At 37.7% G+C, this 15,706-nt stretch overlaps 4 protein-coding genes across 5 annotated transcripts; 2 read left to right on the top strand and 2 right to left on the bottom strand.

Annotated features, from left to right (window-relative positions):
• Positions 1-450: 450 nt before the first annotated feature.
• LOC121800981 (AUGMIN subunit 1-like) lies at positions 451-2,500 on the bottom strand. The gene is made up of 7 exons (XM_042200463.1): positions 2,450-2,500; positions 1,684-2,014; positions 1,477-1,609; positions 1,247-1,381; positions 1,047-1,170; positions 811-948; positions 451-713 (listed from the first exon to the last, which is right to left on the bottom strand). The coding sequence occupies exons 1-7, from the start codon at positions 2,498-2,500 to the stop codon at positions 612-614; spliced, it is 1,014 nt and encodes a 337-aa protein (XP_042056397.1). The 3' UTR covers positions 451-611.
• On the top strand, positions 2,435-4,670 carry LOC121799488 (pentatricopeptide repeat-containing protein At2g35030, mitochondrial-like). Its single transcript, XM_042198877.1, has one exon. The coding sequence runs from the start codon at positions 2,808-2,810 to the stop codon at positions 4,614-4,616; it is 1,809 nt and encodes a 602-aa protein (XP_042054811.1). The 5' UTR covers positions 2,435-2,807; the 3' UTR covers positions 4,617-4,670.
• Positions 4,420-11,688, top strand: LOC121799487 (condensin complex subunit 1-like). 2 transcript variants are annotated; one of them, XM_042198876.1, is made up of 18 exons: positions 4,420-4,536; positions 4,966-5,106; positions 5,184-5,533; positions 5,721-5,881; positions 5,965-7,147; positions 7,302-7,493; positions 8,075-8,728; positions 8,829-9,005; positions 9,159-9,226; positions 9,315-9,537; positions 9,622-9,721; positions 9,818-9,933; positions 10,012-10,069; positions 10,252-10,403; positions 10,499-10,700; positions 10,789-10,941; positions 11,018-11,111; positions 11,483-11,688. In XM_042198876.1, exons 2-18 carry the CDS (start codon positions 4,968-4,970, stop codon positions 11,484-11,486), a joined length of 4,026 nt encoding a protein of 1,341 aa, XP_042054810.1. In that variant the 5' UTR covers positions 4,420-4,536; positions 4,966-4,967; the 3' UTR covers positions 11,487-11,688. The 2 variants fall into 2 exon arrangements, with proteins under 2 accessions (XP_042054810.1, XP_042054809.1); XM_042198875.1 differs by lacking the exon at positions 4,420-4,536 and having other exon boundaries at positions 4,813-5,106.
• Positions 11,689-12,373: 685 nt separating this feature from the next.
• Positions 12,374-15,370, bottom strand: LOC121801258 (two-component response regulator ORR9-like). Its single transcript, XM_042200712.1, has 5 exons — positions 13,703-15,370; positions 13,525-13,619; positions 13,366-13,443; positions 13,023-13,093; positions 12,374-12,942 (listed from the first exon to the last, which is right to left on the bottom strand). Exons 1-5 carry the CDS (start codon positions 13,806-13,808, stop codon positions 12,660-12,662), a joined length of 633 nt encoding a protein of 210 aa, XP_042056646.1. The 5' UTR covers positions 13,809-15,370; the 3' UTR covers positions 12,374-12,659.
• Between the last annotated feature and the right edge of the window lie 336 nt (positions 15,371-15,706).

Below are 15,706 nucleotides of genomic sequence, written 5' to 3'. Positions count from 1 at the left end.
TGATATTATTTACATCAATTTTTCATTCACTTTATGTCGGATCTTTTTTATCTCTCTTTCTCTAACACTTTTAGAAAATTAAAAATAAAAGGAATTTAAAACTCTAAATTTAATTATCAAAATAACTTTGTAGCTAGATTTAATTTTGATTCTGATTCAATTAATTTTTTTAATATTAAATATTAAAAATTGGGATCAATTAAAAATAAAAAATTTAGTTTTAATAAAAAATAATTTTTAATATTAAAAAATAATCAAATTACAAACAAAATTAAAATTTTATACAAATTATTTTAATAATTAAATTTATAATTTTAATTTTTATAATTAATATATTTAAGAATTTTATACTTTCTAAAATTTTTAGAGAAAGAAAGAGAAAGATGATGTGACATAAAGTGATTGAAAAAGTGAAAGTGAATAATATGATTTTGCAATATTCTGATAATCATTTGGAAGAATAACCTGATAGATGTTGTATAGAGTTTTTTTGAGGAAACAACATGAACAAACGCCCTCTAGATTGTGCTACCAACCCCTTGAGAGACGAACAGACCGCGTTCTTGATCGCGCTACGAACAGACTAATAAAACTTCCATAGAGTAGAGATTTCACTCAGGAATTGCAGACTGCAACACTTCTTCAAGGTGCTTCTCTGCAGCAGCAAATTTCATCTTCTTCTCTTCAACAGCCAATGCAGCTAGGGCTTTGTCCTGCACACACATATTACACAAAAAAGAGCCCAATATTCATCTACAAAAGGAAAGAAACACACACACACACACAAACAGGAAGCCATGAATTAATTACAGGAGGCAAATCATGGTAGCTTCGCAGAGATTCAAGGATTGGTTTCGTTTCCTTTTGCAGCACCCTTCTGTGATCCGCCATTTCCGCCAACACTCCATGCCTGATCTCAGGGCTGTAGCTGAGGCGGTCGAGCATTTTCTGGGTCAAAATTATCGCAAGAATCAACACACAACCACCATATAATAGCATAATGGAAATGATGATACACTTGTGTTATATTTATAAGTATATATCACCTTGTAGTTAGAATACTCCTGCAGATACTGTGTCCCCTTCTTGTCCAAAATCACCATGTTCGATCTCCAGTGCGCCATCTCTGATTCCGAAGGCGCTGTGTCATTCTCAAGCTGCGCCAAAGTTCTGCCGACAAGCAATGGCAAAATTAGAATCAACAGAGACGTAGCTACCTCAGCAAACCACTAATAGCTATATTCACCGTTTCAGATAAGTCAACCGGGCAAGTGCCTTTCGAGTGAAATCAAGAAGCTGTCTCGACTCTTGCTTTGCTTGAGCCTTCTTCTCTCCAACTTCAGCTTTCCTCTGAGATAGATCAAATGCAGCTACAACAAAACTAACACCATTTTTTCCTTCATCACCAAAAAAAAACCCAAATCCTTTTGCAGGAAAATAAATTGCTAAACATAAACACACATATATTATAGATACCTGCTTAGCTCTGTATCTCTAATATCCAACAGATTTGCCACATTAGCAAGAATATTTGCTGATGCCACCAATTTTGAAGGCAACCTCTCCGTTGACAACCCCATTTTCTCCAAAACCTCTCTCATTCTTGCAGCTGTGATGATGATCAAGGGTCAAACAATCAACAGGCAAAACTGGCGTAAACGAAAGCATTGGAGACGATGAAACCTTGAGAGCGATACTCTGCGGATTTTTGGCGGAAGTCATTCGAGAGAATGGTGGCAGCCTTAGTTTGAGCATGGGACTGATTTACAATATTATGGAGGTAAGAAATGGTCTGAGGGGTGTCATCGAAATCGGGCACGTGTTTTCCAGCATCGTGAAACTGGGAGACGAGCCATATCTTCACTTGCGCGGTTCGAGCATCACTGAGACAAGCTGCGCCACCGCTCTCCGGTGACTCACACGGTGTGGAGTATTGCGTCGGAGACGGTGGATCAGCATCTCCTATGCTTACACTCATTTTATCGTTCATTTTCGAGTCAAAACGTTGATTCATCTAGCACATGAATACAGGAAACATGATCACATAGAAATAATAATTCATAAAAACACAAATGTGATACAAATCATGTTTAAGAAAGCAGTTTTTTGGTAATATTCTACGGTGGAAATGCATCAATAAGAAAAACTAATTCTTGATTTAAATATAGCATCGAAACAATTCAAAGAAATTAATAGTAGAAAGAAAAGAACCTGTGGAGGGAAGGGGGATCGTGATAGTGAGGATCACCGGTAGATACGAAAGAGTAACTGAAAAATTAAAAATAAAATCGCATATTTTACGCCACGTAACTACTCTTTCTATATTAACAATAACTGTTTAAGAATTGATTTTTTCATTAATTTAATTCAGTGTGACGATTAATGTTTGGCGTGGGATTCTTCAATTTATATAAACTGATTCTGCAATTTACTCCCCTTAGATAAACACCTGAGGCAAGCTCACTGCTTTCTCCTTCAAAGCCTCCTGCAGCTCGACCATTATTGAATCAATACCTAAGAACATTGAATCAACCAATTCGTTCTGCTAAACTGGAAGAGAAAACTCACTGGCGCCAGAATAACAATCTTCAGACTTCATATTAATGCACTGATTCTCTCAATCAGTCCTTTTCCTATTGGAAACCCCCCAAAAACAGCGGTCAAATTGCAGCAATTTAGGTGTTTCCAAGTAAGAGGAAAACCAATTGCAACAGGAATTGAGGAGTGCAGGAGATAGGAGAGTGTGTGGATTAGATAGAGAATCAGTGGATGGGTTGGGCTGGAGGCTGGACGAGGAAAGTTTCATAATGTATCGCCAAATTTCAACTCTTACACAGAATAGCATGAAATCTGCTCCTTTAAGCTCTGTTTGCTCTAATTTCTATGCAGCAAAGTTTCACTTATTGAGATTGTATCACTCAATGACCGAAGCTGAGAAACAGTCGAAACTATCGATTCCTAGACAAGATTACTCGCTCAAACAAGACGTGGCTAGGGCTAACTGTACGATCACATGCTTATGCGAAGAGGGGAAGATTCGTGAAGCGCGCCAACTGTTTGAAGTAATGCCTGAAAGGGATGTGATCTCGTGGACGGCGCTGATCTCGGGATACATGAAGTGTGGTCTGGTCGGAGAAGCGCGGGAGCTTTTCGACAGGGTTGATGCTGAGAAAAATGGAGTTACTTGGACGGCTATGATATCCGGGTACTTGAAAATGAATAGAGTTGCCGAGGCAAAGAAGCTTTTCGACGAAATGACGGAGAAGAATGTGGTGGCTTGGAACACTATGATTGAAGGGTATGTCCGAAGTGGCGAGATTGACCAGGCGTTGCTGCTGTTTGAGAGGATGGGAGAGAGGAACATCCTTTCTTGGAACACGGTGATCTCGGGGTTGGTGAGCTGCGGGAGGGTGGAGGAGGCGAGGGGGATCTTCGACCGGATGTCTGTAAGGAATGTGATTTCTTGGAACATTATGATATCGGGATTGTCAAGATATGGGAAGGTAGATGAAGCTAGATTGCTCTTTGATAGGATGCCTGAGCGTAGTGTTGTGTCTTGGAACGCGATGATCACTGGTTTTATGCAAAATGGCGAGCTGGAGAAGGGGAGGAGGTTGTTTGATGAGATGCCGGGGAAGAATGTGGTTTCTTGGACTGCTGTAATAAGCGGATACACGCAGTGTGGCAGAAGCGAGGAAGCTTTGAGAATGTTCTACGAGATGAATAGGAGTCTAAGGGTGAAGCCTAATGAAGGGACATTTGCGAGTGTTTTGGGAGCTTGTAGTGACTTTGCTGGTCTTGTTGAAGGATTGCAATTGCATCAAGTAATAAGCAAGACTGTATACCAAGAGAGTGAGTTTGTGATCTCATCACTTATCAACATGTATTCGAAATGTGGAGTAGTGGCGATGGCTAGAAAAGTGTTTGATCACGGGCTGAGGCGCTGCAGAGACTTGGTCTGCTGGAACTCCATGATCTCTGCCTATGCTCACCACGGATGTGGAAGGGATGCGATCATGGTGTTTGAGGAGATGCGGAGGAGGGGTTTCAAGCCAAACGAGGTCACCTATGTTGGTTTGCTCTCTGCTTGCAGCTATGCCGGTTTAGTACAGGAAGGGCTGGATTACTTTGAAATGCTTTCTCGAAACAAGTCTATAAAAGTGAGGGAAGAGCATAACACGTGCATAGTCGATCTGTATGGCCGAGCAGGGAGGTTAAAGGAGGCGTTCGAGCTTATGAAGAAGCTTGGTGGTGGTAGAGCATCAGTAAATAGTTGGTGCACACTTCTGTTGGGATGCAAGATTCATGGGAATGATGAGATAGGAAAACAGGTTGCTGAGAAACTTCTGGATGTGGAAACAGAAGGAAATGCAGGCACTTATGCGCTCGTGTCTAGCTTATACGCTGCTCGAGGGAGGACAACGAAGGCTGAGATGGTGAAGCTGAGGATGAAGCAGGAGGGGCTCAAGAAACAGCCTGGTTGCAGCTGGATTGATGTTGGGAACAAGTTTCATGTTTTTGCTGCTGGGGATAGATGTAATGAGTTTTTAATCATTGATCTTCATGAGAAAATGAAGAATATTGGTGATGGTGACATGCTACTTGGTAGTGAATGACGGAGGATATTGCAATACTGAAATCCAAGAGATGAACACAATTTGGATAATAAATCAATATTAATCACGAAATTTACACTGATTAGGCTAATTTAATCAAGCAGAAGCCTATCTCAGCACAATGGGCCTACTAATATATGGACTATTATTTTCGATTTATTAGTGGTGGACAATTTACAGAAAAAGTTGAAAAAAAAGCTCCGAAATTAAATATCACGGCCCAATGGGCTTGATACTCTCTCTTCTCTTAGCTTAATTATTTTTCTGTACTTCAAATTCTGCACATTTATAATTTGTGTTCCCGCTCTTCAAAGCTCCAGATTTAATTTCAAACTCTCTCTCTCTCCAGAAATGGCTTTACATTTCGTCTTCCCTCAAACTCTCACCTCCCTCGAAGAAGACAACGACTCCGACTGCACTCACCTCACCGTTCAAAAGCCGTTTCCTGTTTCCTCTCTCCCACCGCCGGAGCTTGAAGAATTTGTCAAAGGTTAGCTCTTCGCCTCCTCATTCACTAATCGATTTTTTTCCACTTAAATTGACGCCTTTTTTATGCCCTCCGTACAGGTGTTTCCTTCGATTTGTCAGACAAGGAGTTATTCTGCGTGGAGGAGCAGGAGGTTTTCGACCGCGTCTATTCCTTGGTGAAGGGTTTCGCCGCCCTCACCCCCGCTTGCAAGTTCAATTTGGCGGAGGCGCTGAGGTCCAATTTCAGTGTATTATTGCCAAATGTCGACTCACTCTGCCGGCGTGCATCCCTTTCGCGGGAGGAGGGGAATGATGCCGGCGAAGACGATCAATTGGCTGTTGATAGAGTGGCTTCACATCGCAATGCGTTTAAGATTTACTCTTTTTTCCTTGTGCATATTGTGCTTATCGAGGAGTCCAGTTTCGGCTCGCCTAATGTTGCACCTAAAGTAAGTGCTTATTGCTCTATCATATTTTTGAAATTTTGTTATTACTAATATGCAGCTTTGCTAAGTGTATGCATATAATAGAGCTAGCTTTTGGTTTTGAAATTTACCGATACTCTAAAATGGAAGTAACTGGATTTGTTTCCTGGTTGAGGGAGAAAACCTTTTTAATGTTGGTTCAATGGTGTAGGGGGTGGTTTCTGCTAGAAAGAAACAGACTGTGAATTTGTGGAATTGGGATGCTCAGAGAGGCAGAATAATGAATTTAATTGCAAACTCATTGGAGATCAACCTCTCTTTGCTTTTTGGTTCATGCGATCCTGATGAGAATTACTTATCTTTCATTGTGAAGTAAGTGGAATAGTGCTTTTCTATTTGTTTCATAAATTTGGAAATGTTTGATGATATCTGATGTGTAACATGGCTAATTGTAGAAATGCTTTCTCGATGTTTGAGAACCCGTCACTGCTAAAAGATTCTGATGCAAAAGATGCAGTGTGCCGTATAATTGGGACTTGTGCTACTAAGTACCACTACATAACCCAATCATGTGCCTCCATTATGCACCTGATTCATAAATATGATTATGTAGTCATTCATTTGGCTGATGCCATTGCCGGAGCTGAAAAGAAATATGCCGATGGAAGCCTGGCAACTACCCTTATCCGGGAGATTGGGAGGTCAAATCCAAAAGGCTATGTTAAAGATACTGTTGGGGCTGAAAATATTGGGCGGTTTCTTGTAGAGTTAGCTGATCGAATGCCAAAGCTGCTTTCTACTAACATTGGCTTATTGGTCCCTCATTTTGGGGGAGATTCTTACAAGATAAGGAATGCACTTGTTGGGGTATTGGGTAAGTTAGTTGCAAAGGCCTTTAGTGATGTTGAAGGAGAGATGAGTTCAAAATCTATACGTCTTAGAACAAAACAAGCTATGCTGGAAATCTTGTTGGAACGGTGTCGTGATGTTTCAGCTTATACCAGGAGTCGAGTTCTTCAAGTCTGGTCTGAATTATGTGAGGAGCATTCTGTATCAATTGGTTTGTGGAATGAGGTTGCAGCAGTGGCTTCTGGAAGGTTAGAAGATAAGAGTGCCATAGTCAGAAAATCAGCACTTAATTTGCTTATCATGATGCTGCAGCACAATCCTTTCGGACCTCAACTCCGAGCTGCTTCTTTTGAGGCAACTCTAGAGCAATACAAGAAGAAGCTAAATGAGCTCTCACCAAAAGACCCCCATGAAAATTCTGATAACCTGCCATCAGATAATGATGCCTCTGGTGGAGAGAGTGGGGTTGAAAATGAAGAATTGGAGAAAGACTTGAAGAATCAGGATAGTTTGACTGATAGTTGCGTAGCTGAAGTGGCAGATGGGACCGAGCAAGTGGATAGTTCTGTACCTGATGTTGGGAATGTGGAACAAACCAGAACATTAATTGCTTCACTGGAGGCTGGCTTGAGATTCTCCAAATGCATGTCTTCTGTAATGCCTACCCTTGTTCAATTAATGGCTTCATCATCTTCAAGTGATGTCGAAAATACTATTCTTCTGCTTATGAGATGTAGACAGTTTCAAATTGATGGATCAGAAGACTGTCTTCGCAAGATGCTGCCTTTGGTAATTCCTCATTATTGTCATAAATATGATTTTTGGAGAATTACAATCTGTTTCCTTTACAGTACCCCCTCTTCCTCTTCTTTCTTTCTGTAGGCGTTTGTTCTAAGATCCCTTATATAGGAAATTGACATGTCAATCTCCTGGATGCCAACAGGTATTTTCACAAGACAAATCAATTTATGAGGCTGTTGAGAATGCTTTCATCACAATATATATAAGGAAGAATCCAGTGGAAACTGCTAAGAATCTCTTACATCTGGCCATAGATTCAAATATTGGCGATCTTGCATCCTTGGAGTTCATTCTTGGTGCTCTGGTATTTAAAGGTGACATAACTGCAAGCATGGTAAGCTCCTTTCCTTGACTAGAAGCATTTTGAGCTGAAGGATTGCTTGTTGTAGTGTTATATCACACGAGTTTCTTGGCACAATATTAGGTAACAGAAAATTAATGTACTTTATATGAGAATGCTTTGATTTAGTTATTTTGTCTATCCTTGTTTATGTCACAGAATCTGATAAATCTAGAAAGCCTTAACCCACTACTATCTGCCTTCAACCACCTAAGGAGCCGTTTGCTTGATCTGGCTGACTAGGCCAAAATCATGGGACCTCGGAAAGCTGCTTAGGTTGCATACAGAACGCTGCTTGTGCACAAGATATTATTTTTAGGGGTGGTTTATAGTAGTATATGATTTATTTAATTCTATCAGAAAGATAATGAGGCATTGCATTATGAAATTTTATAAAGGAATAGTATACTAATATAGCAGAACCGCCTCTTCTTGATTTTTTTCCCCATTGACAGCTGTAGAAGTAGAAGATTATTGGATGATTTTCTAGGATCTTGCTTTGTTATCTGATATTCTCCTTCTTGATTCATCTCTCAAAGAAGATTTATTTTCTGGCACTTGTTTCTTTTGTCCAGTTATCAGCACTTTGGGATTTCTTTTGTTTCAATATTGATGGAACTACTGCCCGTCAATGTCGTGGTGCTTTGTCAGTTCTGTGTATGGCTGCAAAAGCTTCACCCTCTATTCTTAGCTCTCACCTTCAAGACATTGTTGACATTGGATTTGGTCGTTGGGCCAAAGTGGAACCCCTGCTAGCTAGGACAGCATGCTCTGCACTCCAGAGGCTTTCTGAAGAAGATAAGAAGTTATTGTCTACTAATGGAACTCGTGTATTTGGTATTCTAGAATACTTGATATCTGGCTTTTCACTTCCAGAAAATATATGGTATGCTGCTGCTGATACAGCAATAAGTGCACTTTACATTATTCATCCAACTCCTGAATCTATAGCTGCGGATCTAGTAAAAAAGTCCCTCAAGTCTGTTTTCGATTCTAGTGGAGGAAGTGAATTGCAAGCTGATATGGATTCTGACAGCCCCAATGTCCTTACCTCTATGCAAGTTGCAAAGCTCAGCAGATATCTGTTTGTTGTTAGTCATGTTGCCATGAACCAATTGGTTTATATCGAATCTTGTCTCCGGAAAGTTCAGAAAGCAAAAGCCAAGAAAGAGAAAATGGATGCTGAGAACAAAAATCTTGATGTCAGTACTGAATCTGATGTACAGAAGGTAACCTGTTTTTGATTGTACGGTGCCATGCGGACAATTATGTTCTAGTTTCACTACTTGTTTATACTTTTAGATCTTATGAGCTGTTGATTTCTTACAGGATGATGGGATCAACTCTGAATTAGGCCTTGCAGCTTCTGAGGATGCAATGCTTGATAACCTTGCGGAAAGAGCAGAGAAGGAAATCATTTCTGGTGGCGATGCTGGAAAGAACTTGATTGGGCACTGTGCACCTTTTTTGACTAAATTATGCAGAAACTTTAGTCTAATGCAGAAGGTGATTTCATTTTCACATTAGTGTTATTGATATGTTGGAGAGGAAGAAATGCTATGTGAATGTGATCAGCTTTTTTTTTCTGAAGTTGCTGATTTTATTTTTTGCGTGCCTGCATTTATATAATGAACTGATGCAAGCTCTCCCTCTTTTCAGTACCCTGCACTGCAGGCATCTGGAATGCTCGCTTTATGCCGTTTAATGATAATTGATGCTGAATTCTGGTAAGAAAAAGAATTGCTCATTTGCTTCTCTCAGCATGCCATAATACTACATGGTTTACCTTTTGCCATAATATATTGTTTATCTCAGCGAGTCAAATCTCCAACTGCTTTTCACTGTTGTGGAGAACGCACTATCAGAAGTAGTCCGTTCAAATTGCACCATAGCACTTGGTGATCTAGCAGTTCGGTTTCCTAACCTATTAGAGCCATGGACGGAAAATATGTATGCACGCCTTCGTGATCAATCAGTCCCCGTCAGAAAGAATGCTGTGTTGGTTCTTTCTCACCTTATATTAAATGACATGATGAAGGTTTGAGTGCTATCTCAACCCTCCTTTCTCATTCCCTGCAGACATCATATGTGGTATTGATCTTTGATTATTAAATCTTTTAAGGTGAAAGGCTACATATATGAAATGGCCATGAGATTGGAAGATGAAGATGGTAGAATTGGAAACTTAGTCAAATTATTTTTTCATGAGCTATCCAAGAAAGGTGAACCAATAGCACATTTTTGTGTTCTTGAATGGGATTGTTTACACACTTCTGTATTTAAGAAATGGGGAAAAATTGAATTCATTTCCATTGTAGGAAGCAACCCTGTATATAATCTACTTCCAGATATCCTGGGAAAGTTGTCCTCTCAGAACTTGAATGGAGAGTCTTTTGGCAACATTATGCAATTTTTAATTGGCTCCATCAAGAAGGTATTACAAGCAAAGCTTTGTCTTCCATTTTTCCACTTGATTATTGTGTGCGTTTGCTTATTTTTTGTGTATTCTCAGGATAAACAAATGGAATCTCTTGTTGAAAAACTCTGCAACAGGTTCACTGGTGTTTCTGGTATGGATTATTTAACAATTACTATAGTATTATTTTTATTCCTAATGACCACAAATTTCTGTCACTACTGAGGCCCAGTTGTTTGTTTAAAATCTCCGTGATGCTGTTTTGTCTATAAACCTATCCAAAAAGGCTTGTATATGGCAATTTATAACTAATGGCACTTCTGCTGATAACTGCAGATGTCAAGCAGTGGGAATGCATTTCGTACTGCCTTTCTCAGCTTGCATTTACTGAGAAGAGCATGAAGAAGCTCATGGAGTCTTTCAAAATATACGAGCATGTCTTATCTGAGGACATTGTCATGGAGCATTTCAGAAATATAATTAATAAGGTTCTGACTTATGATGTGGCTACACCTTCATTCACTTGTTTTAACTTTGTTGCATAACTAGAGTTGCTTCTTAACTTTTTCCAATATTCTCTCAGGGGAAGAAATTTGCCAAACCTGAACAGAAGGCAATCATTGAAGAGTTCGAGGAAAAGATTGATAAATACCATAATGAAAAGAAGGAACAGGTTATTACTGAAAAGAATGCACAAGTGCATCAACAAAAGGTTAGTAACATAGAAAGCTATGTTGCAAACCAGAAGGAAGTAGAGGAAAGTGGAGAATCTGAAATCACTGAAGGTAGGTGCAGCACTATTCATACCTAAAACTTTCAGCATCAGCTGTTTCATTGGAAATGATTTGTATTCCTGCTTCTGTTATGGAACAGATGAAGTAGAAACCAGCAATTCTGAGGAGGCTGAAGTTTTGCATTCAAAATCAAAACCAACCAGATCAAGAACGCGTTCAGAAGCTTCTAGCGAGATGACAGAGTTGGAATTGGAAGACAATGAAGTCCAATCGCCTTTTATTCCTCTAAGAGGTTATAGGCTTAGAACTCTAATACTACATCTGTAATGGTCCAGTGCGGCCATAGCTAACTCGTTTGCTGCTTGCAGGTGCTTCTAAATCCACAATAAAGAAAAGCAGTATCAAATCCGAAAATATTTATCCTGAACCCTCCACTAAAAAAAACACAAGGTCGAAACGAAGGTATCTCATTCTCTCACACTCTCCCCTCTACTTTGCATGGATTTGCAGTTCGTCAAACACATCGAACATAGAGAAAATAGACTAGTAATGGCTTTGATGTACTTTGTTCAATAGCATTTCTGTTAGTGATGCATGATCCATGAACTGCCTGATTTAATCATGTCTGAGAATCTGTTGATTCAGGTTGATAGCATAATTGTATATATGCACTCATAAACAGAGAATGACTAAATTAGGATCTATCTATGCATTTCAAAGGAGTCATGACCCAGTGTCTCTGTTATTATTTCTTTCGTCACTTATGTTTGAGAAAAGTCATATTCTCCATTTGAATGGACAAAGCTATATACAGAAGTTCATGATAATTGCAGGTAAGCAGAGCAGTGTAGGGAGACAATGCTTCAGACGATTCTGGACAAGTTTCATGTTACAAGAGTTGTAGACTAAGCAATTGTGAATGTCTAGTATGTCGTGTGTATTCTCCTTTTTGTCTAAAATCTCACCTTTTACATTAATCTCAAATGTGACAGTGTAACCTTGCATTGGTATTACTATATTTAGTGTATTCTTTTACCAATTGTTATCTGCGGTCACCCTTAGAAGGTCTTGAATCTCCTACTGTTATCTTCAATTTCATCTGTTTGATAAACATTTAATAAGATGACATAACTTTAATTTAAAATTCTGTTTATTGCTATTTTAGAAATTGAAAATTTATGACCTTTTTAATTTGCTCTAAGCGGCATTCTTGTACTAACAGTTCGCGCCAAAATGCAAGTAGATAGTATATTAGCCAAAAATTACGGATGATAAAATAATAGAATATTGCATTACAGTCACATTTTTTTTATTCATTTTCTTTATAAGATCACATTTTTTCTTAAAATCCGTGGCAAATTAGAACATGTTTTTTATTTGCAGACATTGAGTATTTATTAAGTGTAAAGACTTAATTTTCTTTAACAAAATAGCACAGTATATTCCCCCTTTAAATCCATTATAAAAGAATAAATAAATAGCTTATTTTGATTTCATATCGATACATATTGTTTCATAGAATCGGTTGAAAAGTCTTGTATGCTAGTACTACATTTTTGCATTTGAATTCATAAGAAACACCAACTATTAATTAAATTTTTTATTTAGTCAAGACCTGTATTCATACACTATTCTCATTTGGCTGTGAGTTGGTTGCTTCGTCCACTCACCTAACGTGTGCATCATACAATACCAATAAAAGTGTTTGGTAAAAGAGAATCAAATCAAATCAAATCCCAATAAACTCATAAATTACCCACTAATAATACAATATATACTATGCATGTAAGTATCTTAGCATCATCCTTGAATTAGTAAATATACAAAATTGGTTGTAAATTTTTCTACTTTGTCAAATGTGTACAGATATATTCTTCATCCTTCACGATGAACCACACCCCTTGATTTCTCTCCCTATACAATATCTTACAATCTCACCAAAAAGCAAATATAAAAAAATAGGTTATAATTTTTTTTTAAAAAGGAACATTATGGAAAAAAAGAAGAAAATTAGTTGGACATAACAGTGAGACCATTATTGTATCTGGGCCTTGTTCTGTCAGGTGAAAGCCCTTCATCCATAGACTTCCTTTTATTGTTATTGATGTTGGATTGTGGTGTTTGCTGTTGCTGTGATTGGATTTCTGTTTCCACAATTTCTTTATCATTATCTTGATTTTCATGGTTTAGAGTTTCTTTGCCCATGGTTTTCATAATGTGGGGCTTAAGCTTGTCTACATCTGCTAATCTCACTGGCTTCAGAAAAAACTCCTCTGCCCCTTCCTCTAGGCATCTGTGTAGCAAACAATATTTCGTTTAGTCACATCTTTATAGTATTATCCAATTGAAATTGAGGATTTCACCATTGTTTACCTGTTGATCCTTGAGGGGACATTCTCAGATGACATAATCACCACTGGTATATCTCTCAGAACTGCTGATTCCTGTTCAATTTCAGATGCCACATTTTTATTACTACAAGCATACAATAATAAGTAAATGTCCCATTAACATCTTACTATACAAAATTAGGTATCAAATCATTCAACAAAATCTTGCCAGAGCCATATTTTTCCTCAAAGTTAACCTCAATGGGGTTTATTTCTATATGTTTACCATTTTCTTGGGAAAGTTGAACTATCCAAAAATCTCACCAAAAACAGACCACATGAATTGCAAGATGGCAAAAAAGGAAAACATAAATTGTGACACATACCTTAATTTTCTTGAGCAAATCATAGCCTGTCATTCCAGGCATACAATAGTCTGTAATAATAAGATTTACTTCCACCTCCTGTAATAAAACCACAAAATAGATTCAATTTACCCTTCTCAATATAAAGGGAGAAGAGGAAGAAGATGGAGTTTTAATTACCTGATTATTTTTGGGAGAGAAAATGGCTTCATCAGAGTTTCCTTCATTCCAACCAAGAAATTCCAGAGCTTTTCTACCAGAATCAACTGTAGTAACTGCCACAAGCAAAAGCAAACAATTAAGCAAACCAATTTTTTTTTCAAGAAACAAAACCAACTCAATGAAAAAAGTTCATTACCATGGTAAGAAGTCTTCTTAAGCAGCATCTCAATGAGCTTCCTATCAATCACACTGTCATCAACAGCCAAAACATGAAACTGAGCTTCTGCTGCAGCCAATCCCATTCCTTCAAATTGGTCAGAATCCCCAAAAATAGAGGTAAAAATCAAAGTAATGAGGGGTTGAAGAAGAAGAAAGTGAGGATTGATTAAAGGGGGAAAAAGATTGCTCCTTTTCTTTCTCTATAGTGGGGGTGCTTTTCTATACTTTGTTTTAGGCAGGAAGGAAATGGAGATGAAATGAAATATGAAGTCCCACCAAAATCCCACAACCCACAAAGCAAGATCTGACCAGATTTCAAATGAAGATATGCCTCAAATTTTCCAACTTGGAGTTTGAATTACAAGGCAAGCAAGAAAGAATAAAGAAATGTGTGAGCATATGCATTCAAATCAAAGATTGATTCTTGAATGAGAGGAAATTGAATAGAAAAATGGAGGAGTTTTATTTAGGGGATAGGGGGTCCCACTAAAATCCTCACAAGAGATACAGGTGATGTCAGGATATATAGGTTCCCCTTTTTCCTGGTGTGAAATCATGTGCTCTTTGCCATATCTTGAGCAGGTGCAAAGAGAGGGCAATTTCCTTTGATTCTCTTTTAAGATATGCTTCCCATGCCCATCCATTTGCATGTCCCATGCTCATGCATGTCTTACTCCATGCCTCTATCTATTTATTTCACCTTTTAGTTACTTTAATATTTGTATTTGTTTCATTTTCAAGATTCCATTTTTTTCATTTTTGCTTTTTTTTTCTTTTACTTTTACCATGTCAAAAAAGGTTTGTGTATACAAAATCTGAAAGGTTAGTTGTTTAATGTTAGTATTATACGCAATAATGCAAGAATTACATATTTTTTGTCAAATTGAATGTATCTCTCAAAGTAATGTGATAAAAAAATGAAGAAAAAAAACATAGTGTTAGTGACTAAAAATCACAACAAACTACCAAGCATCTCGCCTTTAGTTTGTCGTTTGAATATAGTCTTTTTTTTATCGAGATAGATTGTTATTCGGTAGTTGTGCTCGGTAAATCAGATTTAACGAGCACTGAAATATTTACCAAGCACTATGTTGCTCGGTATTCAACGTTTTTAATTTCTTAAAGGAATTATGTCCCAATTATTTAATTATTTATTACTTAGCCTTAATAAAATTTCACTCACCCTTTTTCGTGTGTGACCCCATTCTGATGTGAAATGAGTTCTTGATAGCATGTAATTAAGATAGATGAAGATTTTGTTGATTTCTCTTTGTTGCTTTTTTTCTTGGGAAATCTTAACTTTTCTTTGATTTAGATTTGCAGCAATCTTGATATGTTTGTTTTGTGTGTGTGTTTAGACAAGTCTATGATAATTCGCTTTTGAAATTTTCGTTAAATGTAAAATTTTTTTGTTAGAAAATTTTCTTCACTATTCCAACGCGTGGTTGCTTTACATGATTCCTGCAATTTGCAAATGATTTTAATGGTCCAACAAACTTCAATTCTTGCATTCTAAGGTATAATTTTTCATTAAAAATTTATTACTTGAAAAAAATAGTCATTTTTTACGTTTCGGTTCGCCTCATAAAATCAGTCACTTTTATTAACGGCAAGCTTCTCTCTTTTTCAATTATTTATTTATTTTTATCTTTATCCTACTTTATTAATTTTGTATTAAAATTTTATGTCATTTGTCACGACCGCCTATGCTAGGGGTGTTACAAACGAGGCGATCGTGACCAAGGGACAAACATTTAAGAATAACATTTAAGGATTTCAGTTCATAAGAAAGACTCAGTTAGCTTAAAAGAATTTTAGTTCAAAATATATATAGCAGCGGAATTAAGGTTTCAAAGAGAGTCAAGGATGACGCCTGTGTATGAAGACACAACGCATCCATATTCCCTAAGCCGACTCAACATCCACCGCAACATCCCGCTCAACCTGCACATAGGGAAAACACATGTAGGGCTGAGTACTT

This window comes from Salvia splendens, chromosome 4 (genome assembly GCF_004379255.2).
Source record: "Salvia splendens isolate huo1 chromosome 4, SspV2, whole genome shotgun sequence".
Taxonomy (NCBI): Eukaryota; Viridiplantae; Streptophyta; class Magnoliopsida; order Lamiales; family Lamiaceae; genus Salvia; species Salvia splendens.
Note: the sequence above shows the minus strand (reverse complement) of the source record. Positions and strands in the feature narration are given on the sequence as shown.

Coding starts and splice junctions, on each gene's coding strand:
- LOC121800981 (XM_042200463.1), bottom strand. CDS start 2,500: ATGGTCGAGCTGCAGGAGGCTTTGAAGGAGAAAGCAGTGAGCTTGCCT. Junction 1,171..1,246: donor CGGTTGACTTATCTGAAACG/GTGAATATAGCT, acceptor GCTTGTCGGCAG/AACTTTGGCGCAGCTTGAGA. Junction 714..810: donor GCTACCATGATTTGCCTCCT/GTAATTAATTCA, acceptor ATGTGTGTGCAG/GACAAAGCCCTAGCTGCATT.
- LOC121799488 (XM_042198877.1), top strand. CDS start 2,808: ATGTATCGCCAAATTTCAACTCTTACACAGAATAGCATGAAATCTGCT.
- LOC121799487 (XM_042198876.1), top strand. CDS start 4,968: ATGGCTTTACATTTCGTCTTCCCTCAAACTCTCACCTCCCTCGAAGAA. Junction 10,701..10,788: donor AGAATCTGAAATCACTGAAG/GTAGGTGCAGCA, acceptor GTTATGGAACAG/ATGAAGTAGAAACCAGCAAT. Junction 10,942..11,017: donor GCCTTTTATTCCTCTAAGAG/GTTATAGGCTTA, acceptor TGCTGCTTGCAG/GTGCTTCTAAATCCACAATA.
- LOC121801258 (XM_042200712.1), bottom strand. CDS start 13,808: ATGGGATTGGCTGCAGCAGAAGCTCAGTTTCATGTTTTGGCTGTTGAT. Junction 13,094..13,365: donor ATTTGCTCAAGAAAATTAAG/GTATGTGTCACA, acceptor GAAATTGAACAG/GAATCAGCAGTTCTGAGAGA. Junction 12,943..13,022: donor GTCCCCTCAAGGATCAACAG/GTAAACAATGGT, acceptor TTTGCTACACAG/ATGCCTAGAGGAAGGGGCAG.